This window comes from Halichondria panicea, chromosome 3 (assembly GCF_963675165.1).
Source record: "Halichondria panicea chromosome 3, odHalPani1.1, whole genome shotgun sequence".
Lineage (NCBI taxonomy): Eukaryota > Metazoa > Porifera > Demospongiae > Suberitida > Halichondriidae > Halichondria > Halichondria panicea.
In genome coordinates this window covers 6,955,680-6,973,759 of record NC_087379.1, presented here as the reverse complement: position 1 = coordinate 6,973,759, position 18,080 = coordinate 6,955,680, and the positions used below count along the sequence as shown (strand labels likewise).

The window sequence follows — 18,080 nt, the reverse complement described above, 5'->3', positions numbered from 1 at the left end:
ATGCTTTGTCAACTAATAGAGCTAACCTTACCATATTATTATATCACTTTGACTTCGTTCTATCGTGCAGAAAAGGATAGCAGAAGAGGGGGGCCTAATCTCACAGTGGGGGGCCTAGAATGTTAACAGTTTGGACCCCCTGGGGAGCCTAAACTGTTAACATTCTAGGCCCGGGGGTCCCAAAATTTTAAAATTCTAGGCCCGGGGGGGCCTAAAACATGGGGGGGTCCAAAATTTTATGACACCGGTGCCATTAAACTGGTGGAACTTTTACCTTCAATGTCAAATGCTGTCAAGGAAGTAAAAGAAGCTGAAAAGTGTGTGCAAAGTATTCTTGTTTGTATTACAGCTGATTCAGATCCTGAAGTGAGAGATAAGTTTGCCATTCTACAGAAGGAATTTCGTGATTTTATTCGAGTGGGAAAAGAGTTTTTAGAAGATTGTCTTTCGATGGCAAAGTATGCTACTGATGAACAGCACCTTACTGAAATCAAGGAGCAGTTAGAAAGGAAAATAAAGATGTATATCAATTCACTAAGCGGCTACGTAAAAGATTGTGAGGAATCTTTTGAAAAATTTCAAGCAGCTCACAAAGAAATGGATGACCAAATTTACACTGCTAAAGAATACTTCTCTGGACAACTTAAAGAGGCGAAAAAAAAAGCAAGCAATTCTGTGGAGAAATACGAGAGAGCTGTTATTGAAAGAGAGCATATTAAAGGATTGAAAACCATACTTAGTATGGCTAGTAGTGCTAGTGCTGTCGCAGGAGCCTCGGGGATAATACCACCTGAAGTGGCTGTTTTTCAGAGTCTTAGTAGCTACGTTCAGGCATATTTAGCATGTACTAATGAGGGAACAACAGTTCTAGATGTTATGAAGCAAGAGAGAGCCCGAGAAGAGACGGCAACAAAGGAGAAAATACTTCAATATGCCCTAAATTGTGTAGTCGACCTGCAAGAGGCCGTGTTGAATGCTACATCACTTAATAAAGACATGAAATTTTACGTTAATTGTGCATCAAAAGTAATTGAAAAGAGAGGGGAGCTAAAAGAATCCAACAAAGAGGATATTGATTTCCATGATCTCAAAAACAAGCTGGATATGCTACAACGAGCTGCTGGTGAAATAGCGAGACTTAGTAGTTTCAGCAAGTGTATACTTTGAGATTAGTGATTAACATGATGTGTTTCTCTCTCTCCCTGCAGTGTTGCACCATTACTAGATCATGAATGAACGAACACTCTACATCTGTGTGTGTGTTGTGTGTACACATTCTATTGTTCATGTTGTTGTTGTGAAGTACATAATTATATATAATTATTGCAATAAATTTATCGTCACTGATATAAAATTAATGTTAGAACATGTCAATAGTTTTGGGAGGTGGTACTATGCAACTGTACGAGGCATCACAAAGTGTATATACAAACTAACAAACAATAAAATGAATAATATATAGGTCCACTGTTCCCATGATCAAACGGTGAAGGTAATCAGCAGTCGGACAGCTAGTGGTTGGTAGTCATCCTGTGGTCAAAGGTCATTATGTTAGTACTACTCAATCCCACCATTTGGCTGTGCCAGTATAATCGGGCTTTCGGAACAACAGTCAAACAGGGAGATGCTTGTAAATGTGAAGTGGAACAAATTGCAACACCATCCTCTTGTCCATTGCAAAGATAAGAAGAAGTATGTAAGTTTATCCCGAGAACACTTATTATCTACTGGAAGTATGCACAGTCCGCTATCAACGTAATAGAACCAGTTAAGGCCACTCCAAGTGATACTCTGGTTTCTGGTCCACCGCCCGCATCAGATTTTATTCTTGGATTTCTATCTCATTATTGGATTTCTATCCCATTATTTCTACTACGCATGCGCATAATGGTCCATGCGGTACAAAATAGTGTGATAATGATATTCATTTGCAAAATAATGAGATTCATAAGGTGAAATTGATAATGACATAATGAGAAAAGCCGCCCGCCCGCATGCAATTAGAAAAACTTTAGGACCAGAAACCAGAGTGTCACTTGGAGTGGCCTAATGGTATTCTATTGCCCATCACAATCCAAACATCAAAAACGTGATGGTTTTTGATGCTCTAAAATATTAACCACTGGAAATAGATCAGGCAAAGCGGTGTTTGAAGGAATTGGTTCGTAAGATCGGCGAGTGCTGATTGATGTTCACACAACATTCGAAATGGCTCATCTAGATGTACGTCTTCCAAATATTTGTTTCGACGAGCAAAACTGGTGCTATGTGTATCAGTCACAAGTACGTACGTAGATTCATTTCAGGTATGAGTTTGCACAGGCGAAGAGGGACAATCGAACAAAAATGAAGACCAGACCAGAAACTTTCGGGCACGTGGCTGGTGTTCAATAAGATAAAAAAATGGAAATGTATGTATGTTCAATAACATAAAAACGGATTAGCCTCGATCCCAGTCTGCAATAAAATAAAAAAGACCGGGCGTATGTATGGCACATAAGGGCGGGCAGAATTATCATGTGACTTGTGTTTCAAAAACTGGGAAATCTCATGTTCAATAAGATAAAAACGGAAAAATATAATGTGTGATTGATTAGCCTCGATCCCAGGCCGCACTTTATCAAGGGAAGTAGATGTACTGATCATATCATGATGTGTTTTGTATCTACACAAACTGGTCGGTTACACATTATCTATCGATTTAGACACGGTTATATAGACTCACTAGCCTGTAGGCGACTAGTGTTGGATGCATGTGGCAAATAATTTTAATACGTTATTCGATAAATTAATTATGCAACTTGATTACATAATAAATATTGTAACAAGGATCGAGGAGCATAAAAGCAGCTTCTATAAATTATATATACAAGTCATACAACTTTAAGAGTACGCTGAAATTTATATACAGTAGTATAACAATTAATGTCACACAATAAAGTACAAGATAATGAAAATGAAACTGAAAATGTTTGTGTTGTCCAAATATACACTATTGATTAGTCTATACTACACATTGACAAGTCAGAATGTGATGATCACTAGAGTTCAATAAAGGGCAGATCTCTTGATGAATGAGTAGGTGAGAATCCAAATGCAAAGTTATTGGTGGAAGATAGAACGACTTCTCCAGCTAGATCATTATGGTACATATTCGCAGCAATAGCATTAGCAGACTGCTCTTGGAAAGTGATTCTTCGGAGCAATTTTGGTCTTGATTTTTGATGAGCTACAACGCTCTCTCGTCTTGGACCATCAAGCTATGCAAAGATGCAAGAGATTAGATGCATATTATTCTAATACATAAATATACCTTTAATTCATTGTTACTAGTGGAGGTTTTCTTCATTATTTGATCAAAAACAGTCGTGAAAAGATCCAACCAGTTAATTCTGTAGCCACAGACCAGACAGTGACCCTGAGGGAAAAGTTATATAGTTAGATCATGCATATAATTATAGCATGCAGGAGTACACATAATACTCCTGATAGAGTAACATCTGGTTCCCCGGTAATTTTTATACACAGCCACATGCATGCAGTTCAATTAAGTCACTTAAGTCACTAAACATTTAGCCAGTAATTACCATGCAAGTTTACTATAAAGGTTTTCGGCCTATGAAACTAGCAGCTACATAATAGTGTGTGATAATGATATTCTCCTGATACAAGGTATAACTACCGTTTAGCACATGCATACAGTATGTGTACCTTTAGATACCCAGGGTTACGTTCCACAAAATATTTGATGTCAGGATTCTGCAAGTCTTGTTCCGACACAGCCAGCAAATTTTCCCGAAGATGAGACCGTTCCTGTTTGAGAACACCTGTCTCCTCATCATACATGTCACCGTCGTCTTTGACACTCTCAGCATATTCTTTAAAAATTTCTTTAAAATGTGCCGGCGTTTCTTTGCCCCATCGTGGGTAGCTCCTAGTGAACTTCCTGGCAACCAGGTGGCAAAAAGTATGAATTATTACAGTGCACATAATTATGATTTAAAACAGTTTGTCCTTACACTTCTTTTGCATGCAGGTATGATCCAGAAGTGAAAATAGGCACTAAATGCACATCCACTACTTGAATGGGCTTCCATTGCACGCAAGGACTAATGAAGGACTGCATAGAACTGAGAATAGGTGCTGATACGCTTCCTTTGCATGCAAGTATAATAGGCACTAAATGTACACTACTTGGGCTTCCTCACACAAGGACTACACAGTATGAAGGACTGTCTGCATGGAACTGAAAATAGGTGCTGATGAGCTTCCTTAGCATGCAAGTATGAACGACAGGATGCATGGGTGCATGATGATATAGGCTTAAAGGACTGAAATTGAAGCTAATTCCCTTGCATGCCAGTATGAAAATAGGACTGCATGGAGTACAAATGTACAAAGGACTGGAACTGAGCATAAATGCTGCAGAGGCCTTGGGCTTCCAAGTTTAAAGGACTGGGGGGAGATGTATACTGAATTATGCGAGCTCACATATCTGACTGTATGACAGGAGTTAGGAAATGGTATAGTTCCTCGAGGATCACCTGAGAACGTGATAACAGAGGGCACAACACAGTGAAAATGGACGCATTACCTCGTCCAGATATTGGGTCTCGCAGTTGAAGGTGTACATTCGAAGAGATCGCTTTGTCTTGTGGTATATTCTGCAACAATAATGACTCAGAGACAGAAAAAAAAATTATCTGGATGCAACTATTATACAGATATAGATCTAGCCAGCTGGGATATTGAAAAACAATCCTTTTACTGTGTTCCTTAATTACAAACTTACTGTTTGCCATTGAACAGCCAGATGAATAGAAACAGCTCAGTAAGAGTCTGAACAAAATAATATAAAAATTGAAAAGTAGGCTACTTTAATAAGACCTTAGCTGCCCTCTTGGCCATCCCCCAGCCATAGTAAAGAGCAGCTAGTACCAGTACTGCAGACAGGAGAATGTAGGATGATGTGAACTCCATGGTAGCTATATAGCTATACTAGCTGTGATCATGCAGGAGCTAGCTATAGTGCGCATGTGCATAATTCCTGCTGTGATGTTCATCCTGGAGGTACGCCCACATGCACTACTATACCACGTGTCAGAGGAGGTACGACACGGTCACATGACCAGCCAAAAGGATTATGAATCTCATTAACTTGTGCATGAATATCATAAGACTGTGTACTTTGATAGTGGATTTGGTTTGGCATGTATCTTTCAAGAAATACACTTGACGTTTCTAAGATCAGGATGGTTCATTGCTGGGCTTATACTAATATGAAATAGCTTTTCAACCAGTTTCAACCACCACTTAGATTTTGAGATATTATTGTTTTTAGTATAATTCTGTTTTAGAGTGTTTAATAAGTATTCTGTGCCTGCATTCAGAATAGGATCACTGCCAACATCTGAGCCTTGGTTGTTACAACAAATCTAATCTCTACTTGTAAAACTCTATCTACTAGCCAGCAACAAATTCACTGAGTTTTATGCTCTAAATTTGTCTCTTTATGGCGCTCACTTGCCACCAGTTGAATGTCGTCATTGGAATGCATTTTTAACGACTTCTTTGTCTTTCTTGCCTTCAATCAAGAAATAGCAGCCATGTGAGCTTAACCGCGTGTCGTACCTCCTCTGACCACGTGTAAATGTATATGCAATGCACATCCTCGAAAAAAAGCCGCACACATAAGGAAAATCATGGATCTTAATTATTCCCAACCCTCCTATCTACATGCTTATACCAATTATGATAATTAAAAGCCATCAGATGAAAAAGTAAACATTGCAATATAGAAACAGAAACACTACAATAATTAGAAAAAAAAAATACAAACAGACAAACAAAGCTAGCGCTCAAGCAGCACTGGGAATCTCCCCTGCTGTGTGCATGTGTGGGTTCAAAAACTGTTCCGCTTCTAAGTCTGTGGGCGTTGGCGAAATTATGCGAATGTCTCTAGCCTCTTGAGGTTCAAACAAAAGGTCGTCGTGAACGGGAAGATTCCGCACTCGAAGGTCATTCAAAGCCTTGCAGTAGGTTACCACCACGGTCACTAGGTTCTTGGAGAGAGGTCGATCCCCTCCCCACGGCTGACCCAGACTGAGCAGGGCGTACGGTTTAGGGGGATAGCCACGACCCTCGGCGGTGTACTTGAGGGAGGGCATGAAACGATGCTTATAATTGAAGACTCTAGTTCTTTCCTCTTTGATTAGTGTTCCGCTGTGCTTGATCGGAGATGAGCCGTGGTAAATAACCGTTCTACACAGAGCAGTGGCGTACAAGCACTCATCCTTGACCTCCAGAATCAGTCCTCGTTTCGTATGATTGAAAATCTCTCGGGCCAGGCCAGCTGGATGTCGAGGGGAGAGGGAGATCTGGTGAGCGTTAAGGGGGCCGAAGAGTTTCTCTTCGACTTCGGGGGAGAGTATATCTCGACAGTGCAGTGGGCCGTAGTAGATCCGAGCACCGTTAGAGCAATCGAAAGTTTCCATGTGAACGGTGATGGAGCCATAGAGGATTCTAACTGTGACAGCGTGGGGATCTGTAGGAGAGGAAAATAAGAAGTCATTAATGACGGAACAATTACTGAAGTGTACTCTACCGGAAAGCACACTAATTTTCGTGTATGCGTACTCCTGTACAGTACGTGGCATTGTATGTATCGTAAGTTTGTTCACAAGTTTGTAGGAGTTATAACAATTAGTGGAACAAACGCAAAACTCGGCACTAATGTAATGTTACTCTTGTACTTAATATATGTGTGCTCTTGTGTGCAGTACATGTGCAACGCTGACTTACTGGTGCAGAACTCGGGGGGAGGGCAATAGACAGGTCCAGTTCTTAGGACAGGGTTCATGGGCAATGGTGGTCCAATGGGAAATGCTGTAGATAGCAAAACAAAAAGGGAACACAATGAAATTACATAGCACGAGACAACCTTTGACAGTAAATGGGAGGACTACATAACTGAGCTATATGTAGACTATATACTGGACATATAAAAGCAAAATACACTGTAGTTTAGGCAACACTAGGCTCAGCCTCTTATATAACCTAGGCACAACAATGTGAAAACCTTCAGGGTATCCTGGCAGGATAAAGTAATCATCATCCAGCAAGTCAGGAAACAGGCTATCAGTGAAGCTAGGGTCACCACGGCTACTCCAGCTAGACCAGCTGCTAGTGTCATACTCCACCGAGGGCAGACTAATCCAATTTAGACTATCCACAAGTTCAATTTCAGTTTCAGCAAATGCCATTACAAAGAGCCGGTTCACATAGCTACATCACTCCACTCTACTACTCAACTCATGGCCGGCACAACTTCAAACTAGCTAGCTATATTACTTCCTGAAATTTCAGGTAGCTATTCTTGGGACACATGCACCAGTATGATGTAATTAATCAAATTCATGATACCCTAGACAACTAAGTAACCACTATTAAAGTATAGAGTGCATTCCTGATAGTAACCATGGCTGGCAGCTCACCGTGTGTGGAGGTGTAGTGTGCTGGGGAGGGGAACGAGTGCAAGGCCTGGGGGGATATCACCTTGGGGCTAAACTGCATAGCAGGAGACACCTATACGGTAGGGGGAAGCATGCAGCTGTCAAATGATTGCAACAACAGAATACTGTGCAGTGACATCATGATATGCACACAATTAATTATAACACACTTTTGAAGCTGCATGCACTTACAAACTACAGTGTGCATAAAATTTAATGATGTACTCCCTCCTGCTTGTTTTTTGGTGCTTCCCCAGCCAATTTTAGCAACTTTTACCATTGCAAATGTGTTTTTTCTTCCCCAGACTACTAACTACTAACCCTCACCGGTGTTCTTGGAGTCGGTGGTTGTGTAGGAACAGAGGCTTCCCTCTCCTCCGACACAATCCTCTCCCCTCGACCCATAGAGTCCCCCGGGAATATGGTCGTGAAGATCCCGGTGGTCTGATGGTGGCCCATCGGTCGCAATTTCTGCAGGACCCCCAGTGGAGTTCCGTGGGGGGTCGTGGGCGTGCCGCCTATATAAGGCACTCTCATTTGACCCCCTGCCGAGATGATGGGCAACACTTGAATGGGAGAGGAGACAGTGGGAGTAAACGTTGACACGGGGGTGAGCCCCGAGGGGTGGATTAACGAGAGAGTGGGCGTGACCACAGGGCTCTGCAGGTCTAGCCTCATACGTCCCTCGGCTGCATCGTCCGGAGAGTTAAGACTAGAGACGTCAGTCGAGAAGTAACCGGGACGTCGTCTCTTTCGTCTTCGCCCGCTTCCCGACTGAGGGAGCATCTGGTATACTCGGCAATCCTGCTCTTCGAGGTCTTTCCTCTCTACGATGTCTTTAAGTCCGTTTAGTGCACACCTGAAGTTAATCTTCCATGTGGTCACATCTGAGCCGTCCCCATACTTGCCTGCAGGGCACAAAACAATTGAGAGTAATGAATATGGTAAAGGGCGGCCAATGCAGTAAGTAGTAAAGACACGTCTGCTAGCTCACTATGCAGTGCTAGGACATTCCCCAAATAAAATGCATGAATAGGAAATGCATGAATAGTAGCTATACAGACCCTAGGCTAGGCTTCCTATACATACAAATATGGTAGCCCATACCGTTGCAAAAATGTAGCAGGCAACAAATTAGCTGAGCTACCATTGCGTGCGATTGCTCACCAGAGTGGAGTGCCCACTCTCTGAAGAGAGCTGCATCCCTCTCCTGATTGTAATCTCTCTTCTTAGCATGGATCCAGGGCACTCTAAATATGGCCTGCTCCTGGTCCAGCCACTTCAAGCCCGGGAACCTCCCACTGTTGATCATACGCACTAGCCAGTCCCTCATCCTCTCTGGACGATCGGTATCGATGGGGTCAACTAGTGGGCGTGGCATCTTGAGGGGAGAGGAGCCCGGCGAGAAGACGAGGCCATTCGTGGGCGTGACAGGAGTTGAGCTGACGAGGGATTGCGGAGGAGACCCAGTGTCAGAGGAAGGGGCAATAGTGATAATAGCTACAAGGAAATAGAGCACTTATGAAACCACAACAGAAAAGTAGGAGCACTGAAAACATAGAAGTCATAGCCACATCCTTCTTTGAGCAAACCCACAAGAAAGGACACCAGTGAATGACAGTACCATTACAGCATGGTGTGTTAATAACATGCAAAATTGTTTCTTGATTTTTCAAAGACTTTCATAAGAAACAAGCTCTTTGATGAACAATAAAAATAATACTAACAAAAAACTTTATTGTCTTATCTCTGGTGCAGTGAAAGTAGAGTTTATGTTTGGTTTCCTAGGCAAACTGAAACCCTTTCAGAATGACAGTTTCCTAACACCACAACACACATGTTTGGCCACTATGCACTTTCAATGTTATGTACATAACTGCATTTCTACACTCTACCACGGCTACTATACAATGCAAGTGCAGGCACTTCCCAGGATGAGGCCGCACAAATGCATAGCTATACCGTGCATGCAAAGTGCAGGCCCTTCCCAGGATGAGGCCGCACAAATGCATAGCTATCCGTGCATGCAATCATTGCATGTGTGAAATATGAGCAGAGCAATAATATATAAACAGAGGCTGCAAACTGCAGAAGGCAGAGAACAGCTATGGGCTCCACTACTGGTCTAAGTGCTGCATGCAAGAGACTTACTGGGCCGATGGTGATGTAGCTGCTCTGAGTGGGTAGGAGAGGAAGAAGACATCATCTGCTCAGTTTCAGAATTCTGTGCAAAAAAGGGGAGAGCATAAATAACAATTTTATTAAATATTTGGGGCCTATGAAGTGGGGCACAGCACTTGTAAGTATTCACGAGCTAACTAGCTAGCCCACACTGCACTCACTTTGGCCTGAGATTTTCTCTTGTTACATTTGACAACCATACTGACAGCAATATGCATGCAGCTACTCTGACAGGTTGTACCCTAGCTACAATCACCTAAGCACTACTGGGCTATTGCATTAAGAAGAGGCCCTTTTAAGACAGAGCTCAACAGGAAATTGAAAGCACAGCTCACTTCCATAGCTGCATTCATTTACACCCACGCATTTCACTATGGTTACGATATAAAGATAGAGTACTATTGTAGTGCTCACAAGTTGTTTTGTTTATGTTATTTCGTGGTTCTCAAAACTGAAACTACTTTCAGTATGATAACTACCTAAACTAAGCACTCTTATATTGGACAGCAACACGTATAGTAGACCTAGCTGACCTGACACCACGGCGATAGTGCTGAGTGAAAGTATACTATGCCTTGTGTACAGTTATTCAAACAAAACCATTAAAGTGAAAATAAAACAAGACTAGAGTTCATGCAGCCTATATACTGTACTATCCATATAGGCATTCCATATACTAACACAACTCACTTGACTTTATTAGGACGAGCATTCAATCTAGTAACATTAGAGCGATCCTTGTACATTTTAGACTAAGCATGTAGTAATATGATTGAACTGCAAACAGCATGGTTTTATAGCCGTATGTGACTGTTGGCAGTAACATAATACGTTGGCTATGTAACCACATGAAAAGTACATTATTGTTACACGGTCACTCCTACCGACTTAATGAAAACAAATATGAAAATAATTACCATAACTGAACAACTGTATTCGGCACACCTTAGAGTAATGAAATACTACACACCAATTATTTGAGAAACCAAAACCTCAAACCGACACTTATTGAAAGCGAGGTTGTGCTGATACGAAAACCACTTCTAGAGTATCTTGTTTCAACGACAAGAGAAACAGTCGTGGTATAAGTTGCAAAAAAAGGGGGGAATGTACAGTGTATATCATATCGTTGCCATTTTCACAAAGGCTCAAATCACAAGCTGAAACTTATACTGGCAACATCTGCTATGACAACATGAGATGAGCTATAGTCACATGCATGCATGCAGGCCATAACTGCTAGTTATCTCATTTACCATTTATCTGCAAAGCTCATAAACACTTAGAAATGTCCCATTACACAGAGTCTAGTACACAAAGTACCACGAGCACACGAAGAAACATACGAAGTGCAGTTCTTAGAGCTATTGACAACCTTTGAGGGCTGGCTCCCCATGGAGTCCATGCACTATACCATGCACTCTATACCCCTAAGGCTATAGTAGGAACCACTAAGGACAGATTGACATATAAGTACAAGTGAAAATGTGAGTGTGGTGAAAGTGGTCAACCTTGACAGGGCAGCTGGCCCTCAGAAGATGAAGCAGACCACAAATTAGATGGTCAATGGGTGCACTGGTTTCAGTGTTTACACCACAGCATTACATCATTAATATTGCCACCTTAGGCTGCAGATCTACTAATTAACATACTTGAATCTGCGCAGCTTTTAAAACAAAGTCATTTCGATGGCTCAAAGCAAATAATTCAGCACTTATAAGGAGAAGCTCTCGAAGACAAAAGAGTGCTTTAGTGGGCTTTTAAAACGTTCTATGAGCTTTGTTTCTTTGCTATAGCTGCGTCTAGGTTACATTTTTAGATATGAGACTAGACACATCTTGTACACACACCTGAGACATAGACTCGCAGTTACTGTTTCCATTCTGATTGGTATCCATGGGCGCACTGTAGCCAGCTGCAGAGAGGAAGGATGGAGGGGGGGGGAGGGGTATTATGTACGTAACAATTAACATTGGGGCGTAGTAGTCACATTTAGATTGGTCATGGAGGCTCTATGTATTGCAAGCCACACCCCTTGCAAGACTAACGACCCAGAGCATGTGCAGTTTGTGCATGTCATTACTAACTTTAATCTAACTACAAGTATTCTCAAAATTTCTCATTTAGTTATAATCACAATAATTATTATTGAAACTAGCTTCCTTGCACTTGAAAGTCTTAATTAACAAGCTAATTAAATCACTGAAGAACCCACATCATTATGAGCAGAGAGCAGAAAATTAACTCACTTTCAAAGCGTTGGTCCATCTTTATCAGAGGAGGCAGGCCCAAGTTTGAGACAGGAGACTAATAAACGAATTAAGTATCAGTGAATAGTTTACAAACATAAAACAGTATCACATCACACACAGTTATATATGTGCCAGCTGAGTTACATAACAACCACACACTACACCTACAAGACCCTCTAGCCATAACTACAAGTACGAGCTGTGACTACAGACCCGGAACAGTTTCAATATACACTTGATATTTCTTGGCACCGTGCAGACAATCAGGCACGACAATTCATATACTGTAATACGCATCACAGTGATAATGGTCCACCGAACGTGGGCACACAGCTGGTCCGATTGAGGAATTCCCGTCCAGGGCTGACCTAGCTCCCTAACTCTAACGTAACCATAACAAATCTGATCTCTAATGGACCGTGCATAATGCTGCTCAATACTCGGAGGAGATCGAGTACAAAATTATAAAACAAAACAATATGGATACAATGGATGGACAATGGTTTCCTTCTTTCAATAGCATAGCATACAGCTAGCGTGGTTTCCTCGCAAAATAGTGGCCATTGTAGACGCTATTGGAAAATTTGAATTGATGAATAAAAGCATTTCTTGGGAGGCCAGGGGGACATAATTATGCACAAAACGGGGCGGCCTACACAACAATTTACTGCATTGCATTGCATGCGTGAATATAATGATACAGAAGCTATTATATAATACTGTCAGTGGGGTGTGTACATCAGTGGGGTGTGTACAGTAGACTAATTAATTGCTAGCAACTTTTCTGTGTTGTATTGATACAGGAATTAAATACAGTCATTAATAACCCATTTGTAAAGCAGTCACCCATATCCATTTACTCAAGTAACTACTAAATTTGTGCAATGAATCTTAAAAAGGTATTGTGCAGTGCATTTTATTAGCACTGATTATGTAATCTATAAAGGCCACCATGTGCTTTGTCTATATATGGGCAGTGCTGATTAGATTGACTGCTTTAGTGTGGTATGCTGAAAGGGTTAGTATTCTATGAATACACTTAACACTCCCACAAATTGCCACTTCAGCTAACACACACAAAGGGGAGACATGCAGGCACAGTGGTCTAATTGGGCTCCCATAGATACACCCAAAAAACTGCAAATTATGGGCTACAAAATTGCCCAAAAACAAAATAAATGTTGTGATCATACTCACTACCAAAAAAGATCTCCTATCAAACTAACCACTTTTAGGATGCAGACTTTAATTTTTACCACTGACCAGATACTACACATTTTAATTTTATTTTTGATTGAAATTGTCTTATTGTCTATGCACCAATTAAGAGACTGTTAATTGACATTTCCAACTTGGAAGAGTGTAACCACACACTGGGGTTGTGGCCTGATAGTGCTTGCAATCACCTTTTTAGCGCCTTCACAAATTCACATCAAAATATGGCTTAAACCTATTGTTCCCAGATTGAAAGAGATAAGGAAGTGTTCTAATTTTATGATTGTCTAATAAGAGCTATTTCACAATGGTGCCCCCACTACACACATGACCTGATAATATAATAGACACTTAATTACTAGCTACAGAAGAAGTGTGTCTGGAGACAAGGCGTACTATTAACAAAGGTCAGGATATACAAGGATGTCAACGGATTTAAACAGCAACAAATTAGTTTAGAGAGAATTTGTATTCTTTCTTAATTGGTTAAAATGTACCAATAATTATTTGTAGGAATGCAATTTCAGGCAGACTGCAGTCACTGCACCCTTAAAAACGAAATCCAGTTTAGGTATAAGCTACTATAATTACAGCGCCTGTTACTGAGAAGGTTAATCTGATTATGACCTCTTGTTCTGAACCAAGGCACCAGTAGTATTGGAATACAGATGAGTCTCCTGATAATGGTATGATGGCGCTGGCCAACAACACACTTGAAATTAACCCTGAGGGCAAATTGCCATATGCCATACCTACCACAATCTACAAATGAGCGTATTTTTTCCTGAAAACTGCCTATCTCAACGGAATTAAACTACTAAGCTACTAAGACACTCTGTGCTACTTATGGTGATGTGAAGAAGACTAAAGACATTCATTTACATTCCATAGCACATAGTAGGTCTTCAAACAGGACATAGGACTACTATGAAAAAACTTTCTGGTTTTCATCACAGGTATTGAACCTTTAGTGCCTTTAGTGAAGCAAAAGGGACCACTGAGTGCACTATGCATGGATCAAGAAACAAAAGATAGTTTAAAAGTGCATTTTAGGGGTTATAAAATTAATCCAAAGGATAGCTATAGCTAAGGTGCTGTATACATGTGAGTACAAGCCAAACAATATAAGAGGCTGTCTAGTTGGCTCAGACCCTAGCAGCCTAGACATGCAAACAATGCTGCTGCCATGGGATACCAGTACAGCAGTACAGGTGGGTCTATTTTTGTGAGTAACCCACAAAAAATAATTAAATATTGTGGGGATAAATAATTAATGAGCTAGGATGACAAAATACACACACAAACATGTTTGTGCCTCCAGACAACACTTGTATAGCTACACACAGCCTCGGCCTCAGGCCATAAACATATCCATCAAGGTTTATCATGCTCTCCAGACTGTGGACCAGTGGATGTGTTTATCACCTTCGCTAGCTTTAATAAACAAACATAAACTTTTCTCAAGCACAATAATTATTGATACACTTGCAGGGACCAACTTAACCGTGCAGGGATCAACCGCAGCCCTGTCTAGGCTACTATAAAGCACCTCAGATACAGACAAGACTCGATCGTTTATTTAATACACAAATCCTATCCTCCTTCATCGTGCAATTAGTTGAGCATGTCTACGTCTAGGGATAGTTCATCTACATGGCAAGCACCTTGCATATGGCTACAGAGACACCATCCCAGCACAGTGTGCACAGCTATACACCTAGCTAGCCAGTATGCATGCATTCTAACCAAGTGGTGTGTCTATACTTTTACTAGTTCTAGAGAAGAGCTGTTTCATTCTCCACACTCACTGTCTCTCCATTTGCAGCCAGTGGAGGGTAGTTTCTGTCCATTCCAGCACTTTTGTAGTTACACCACGGCTTTCATTGGAGTATATAGTTGCATGCTTCTTTGTAGACTTTATGGCATTCTATTAGATGAAATTGAAAGATTTAGTGCAGGGTCACCCCCCTTCAGTGTGCTAACATGCTTGTTTTGGCCGAGGCGGTACACCCACAATTGAAAAATGTCAATGAATTTACTTCGAGAGCATGGCACATGACAAAAGCAGTAATTAATGAATAGAACCACACTGCACTATTGTGATCATTGATAACAGTCATAATTATATCATAGTCATAGTTAGAAGGTCAGTGATTTTGCAGCTAGAGATATCAGTGCATTTTGAACATCTCCGTTGAACTCCCGCAGAGCTTGTACGGCATCCTCCCTCGAAAATCCGGCGGACACAATTTTCTGGATCGATTTTTCAGGGAAACTGGCGGGTCCTTGAGAGGCAGTCGAAGTAGAGGGACCAGCGGACTCGGTTTTGGACTGGGCTATGGCCTCAGCCATTGAAGCATCTTCATCATTCATACTGGCAAGCTGCAATGGAGTGGAAACTACTGAAAAAAATGTGATGACTACACTGTGTACTCCCACAACCCTCCAAAGATAAATACAATTACTGGCAATCTTCAGCATCCAATAAACAGAACATTTTAACTAGATACGGTGTCATCATAATTGGTACAGTAATTACTAAGTGTGTTTTATGTATGTTGTCAAACACATCCAAAGAATTTACAATGTGTACAATCATGTACTTTGAGCACCACTGCTGCTTACAGCGTGTTGTTTTTCTATCTCTTCTTTCTCTTTCAAGTCTGACTCTTTCAGAAAAGGTACAGAGTTTCCGGTAGTACCGACCCTGAGCATGTCATCCTTGAGGTCAATACAGCACTATGTATGGAAGAAAAGAGTTTGTTGTTAGGGAGAGCAGTTTCAGTTAGGTGTTATGCAAAATATTTAAGACAGTACGAGCCAGGTGGTACTTTCATTTCAGAATGGGCAATCAAGTGTGTAGGACAGTACACTTGACTGATCATGCATACACGAAACAAGTTATTGATTGTTGATATTCTCACTGTAGGCTTTAATGCAAAACACTTCGACTATGAAAAAACACATAATCAGTTTCAAAATCACGACTATGCAAAACTTTACAATAACATTCAACAAACAAACCTGATGTCTTCGGAGCATGTCCAGTCCTAGAAGCATGTCTTCAGACTGATCTTTCAACACTTGAAATGAAGAGGTTAGAAAATCATTTCCCAGCTGAATCTGCCCCAAATGAACCTTGCCAATAATTGTCTGTGTGCCCACCCCATACGCCACACCTGCAAATCTCTTATCGACCAATCGCATTACGTTACATCTCTCGGCACAACACTCACTCATAATGGTAGCCCTGGCCCCGGAATCGACCAATGCCTTCACGTGTACACCGTTCACTTTGATGCCGACGTACAACATAACAACACGACTAAAACTCTCTGGTGTGTACTCAATAGCAGCTGTCATATTCTCCTCGATGTTTTTCTGTTCAATCTCTTGAGCTATTCGTGTTTGGGCATCGACATCAAAGGGATCTGCGTTGATCATTCTGATTCGATCTCGTTCGACATCGCGTACTCTTTGGACGTGCTGTTGATAGGCCTCTCGAAAGACACGGGGATCTTCGTTTATGGCAGCCTGATGTAGCGGAGGGTTTCGCTGTTGAAGGGTAGATAAAGCGTATGGATTGGAGCGGAGTTGTCGCCGAACTACGTCAGGATCATCAGGGTTAACGGGAGCCTGAGCCTGAGTGGATGTGGCACTCGGGACAGCAATGTCACCCCAATTGATGGGCGGGAGGGGTTGCCCCTGCAGCACTGATTGAGGAGGCTGTGATTGGACAGGAGGGGGTGGTGCTCCATGCTCGGCTTGCTCTAAGATCACGATCACATCGTCCTCTTGTATACCATACTCTGATAATGCCTTGTCCATGTCTTGCATAGGCTGCATATTGTGGAGGAGCAGTACTGATTGAGGGTTGCCTAATCCCTCCACTTCCATCTCAACTAAAGCCCTGAGGTCGCCAAGCGTCAACTCCAAACTGACATCTAGTGGGAATATGTTTCCTCTCTCTGTTGTTAGAGTGATCTTCATACTGTACCTGTGTCTTTCACACCGTATTTACTGAGAACTTTAAATGTTTTCATGGAAGAAATCCACGTGTACTGACTCAGCAAAAATGAAATAAAAATGAAAAGGGTCATTAAACTAGAAAGCTAGAATTAGTTAAACTTCACAAATACTCCAAAGTACTTTGACCTCCAGAATAAATAAATTCTGTGCATGCGCGCGCATACAATTTAAAACTGTGTACAGCCGGGCGGCTGGCTCTGTCTTATAGCTTCATACTCCTACTCACTCCTCCTCCTCCTTCTATATAGCAGAGTCTTACAAGTTAATGGTGGCTGGTATGAAGAATAGTGGCCGGCTAGAGTCTACAAGTGCTGGTGGAATGAAGAATGGAATGGTTCTGGTGTGAATTAGAATGGTGGCTGATTGCTTTTGAAATGGATGTTCATTAATTGAGTGTCATGACGAACTTTAGTATCTATACAATAGAGCTAGTGCTCATGATCCTTGCCAGTACATGTATATGGACTTTTTAGCGTCAGTTCCTTTCCTTTGGTTTGCCTATGCTTTAAATGTCATCTATAGGCTCCTGAGTTTTGCTCTGTTTACCACTCTAATCACTCTATATCAGCTGCTCCAATATTGGAGTAAGTCTGTCAGCTATTTACTTATTCACCCAATTTTTAAAGCCTACTCAATTTCTTTTGTGCAAAGCTGTTTCACATGAAATAATAAGATCATTATAGCCATGCATGCAGTACGTGCCACCAGTTTATATGAACATGATTCAAATGACACATTAATAAGTGCATGCAGCATCAGCAATTCCGATAGCACATATTAATAGTTTATATACTGACACGTCTAGGTACGTGTAGTCACAACTGCAATGATCATTGCATCTCTCTGGATTGGATATTCGGAGTTGGCACACAGATATGATACTAGTGCTGCT

At 41.4% G+C, this 18,080-nt stretch overlaps 3 protein-coding genes across 5 annotated transcripts; all 3 read right to left on the bottom strand.

The window, feature by feature from the left end:
• Positions 1 to 2,805: 2,805 nt before the first annotated feature.
• Positions 2,806 to 5,600, bottom strand: LOC135333554 (uncharacterized). Its single transcript, XM_064528518.1, has 7 exons — positions 4,888 to 5,600; positions 4,793 to 4,839; positions 4,595 to 4,664; positions 4,492 to 4,544; positions 3,712 to 3,946; positions 3,314 to 3,418; positions 2,806 to 3,260 (listed from the first exon to the last, which is right to left on the bottom strand). The coding sequence occupies exons 1-7, from the start codon at positions 4,978 to 4,980 to the stop codon at positions 3,042 to 3,044; spliced, it is 822 nt and encodes a 273-aa protein (XP_064384588.1). The 5' UTR covers positions 4,981 to 5,600; the 3' UTR covers positions 2,806 to 3,041.
• A 149-nt stretch (positions 5,601 to 5,749) lies between these two features.
• Positions 5,750 to 15,145, bottom strand: LOC135333518 (interferon regulatory factor 5-like). 3 transcript variants are annotated; one of them, XM_064528490.1, is made up of 9 exons: positions 14,968 to 15,145; positions 11,942 to 11,999; positions 11,543 to 11,607; positions 9,663 to 9,735; positions 8,679 to 9,011; positions 7,839 to 8,419; positions 7,494 to 7,584; positions 6,802 to 6,885; positions 5,750 to 6,544 (listed from the first exon to the last, which is right to left on the bottom strand). In XM_064528490.1, exons 1-9 carry the CDS (start codon positions 15,007 to 15,009, stop codon positions 5,859 to 5,861), a joined length of 2,013 nt encoding a protein of 670 aa, XP_064384560.1. In that variant the 5' UTR covers positions 15,010 to 15,145; the 3' UTR covers positions 5,750 to 5,858. The 3 variants fall into 3 exon arrangements, with proteins under 3 accessions (XP_064384560.1, XP_064384562.1, XP_064384561.1); XM_064528492.1 differs by lacking the exons at positions 11,543 to 11,607; positions 11,942 to 11,999; positions 14,968 to 15,145 and adding an exon at positions 10,383 to 10,443; XM_064528491.1 differs by lacking the exons at positions 11,543 to 11,607; positions 11,942 to 11,999; positions 14,968 to 15,145 and adding an exon at positions 9,854 to 10,005.
• Positions 15,146 to 15,185: 40 nt separating this feature from the next.
• On the bottom strand, positions 15,186 to 17,242 carry LOC135333519 (protein DDI1 homolog 2-like). The gene is made up of 3 exons (XM_064528493.1): positions 16,184 to 17,242; positions 15,785 to 15,898; positions 15,186 to 15,541 (listed from the first exon to the last, which is right to left on the bottom strand). Exons 1-3 carry the CDS (start codon positions 17,147 to 17,149, stop codon positions 15,299 to 15,301), a joined length of 1,323 nt encoding a protein of 440 aa, XP_064384563.1. The 5' UTR covers positions 17,150 to 17,242; the 3' UTR covers positions 15,186 to 15,298.
• Between the last annotated feature and the right edge of the window lie 838 nt (positions 17,243 to 18,080).

Coding starts and splice junctions, on each gene's coding strand:
- LOC135333554 (XM_064528518.1), bottom strand. CDS start 4,980: ATGGAGTTCACATCATCCTACATTCTCCTGTCTGCAGTACTGGTACTA. Junction 4,840..4,887: donor TGGCCAAGAGGGCAGCTAAG/GTCTTATTAAAG, acceptor TATTTTGTTCAG/ACTCTTACTGAGCTGTTTCT. Junction 3,947..4,491: donor CCTGTCATACAGTCAGATAT/GTGAGCTCGCAT, acceptor CCTGGTTGCCAG/GAAGTTCACTAGGAGCTACC.
- LOC135333518 (XM_064528490.1), bottom strand. CDS start 15,009: ATGGACAGAAACTACCCTCCACTGGCTGCAAATGGAGAGACA. Junction 7,585..7,838: donor CACCGACTCCAAGAACACCG/GTGAGGGTTAGT, acceptor CCTACCGTATAG/GTGTCTCCTGCTATGCAGTT. Junction 6,886..7,493: donor ACACTACACCTCCACACACG/GTGAGCTGCCAG, acceptor TGCTATCTACAG/CATTTCCCATTGGACCACCA.
- LOC135333519 (XM_064528493.1), bottom strand. CDS start 17,149: ATGAAGATCACTCTAACAACAGAGAGAGGAAACATATTCCCACTAGAT. Junction 15,899..16,183: donor ACATGCTCCGAAGACATCAG/GTTTGTTTGTTG, acceptor TTCCATACATAG/TGCTGTATTGACCTCAAGGA. Junction 15,542..15,784: donor AGATAGAAAAACAACACGCT/GTAAGCAGCAGT, acceptor ACTCCATTGCAG/CTTGCCAGTATGAATGATGA.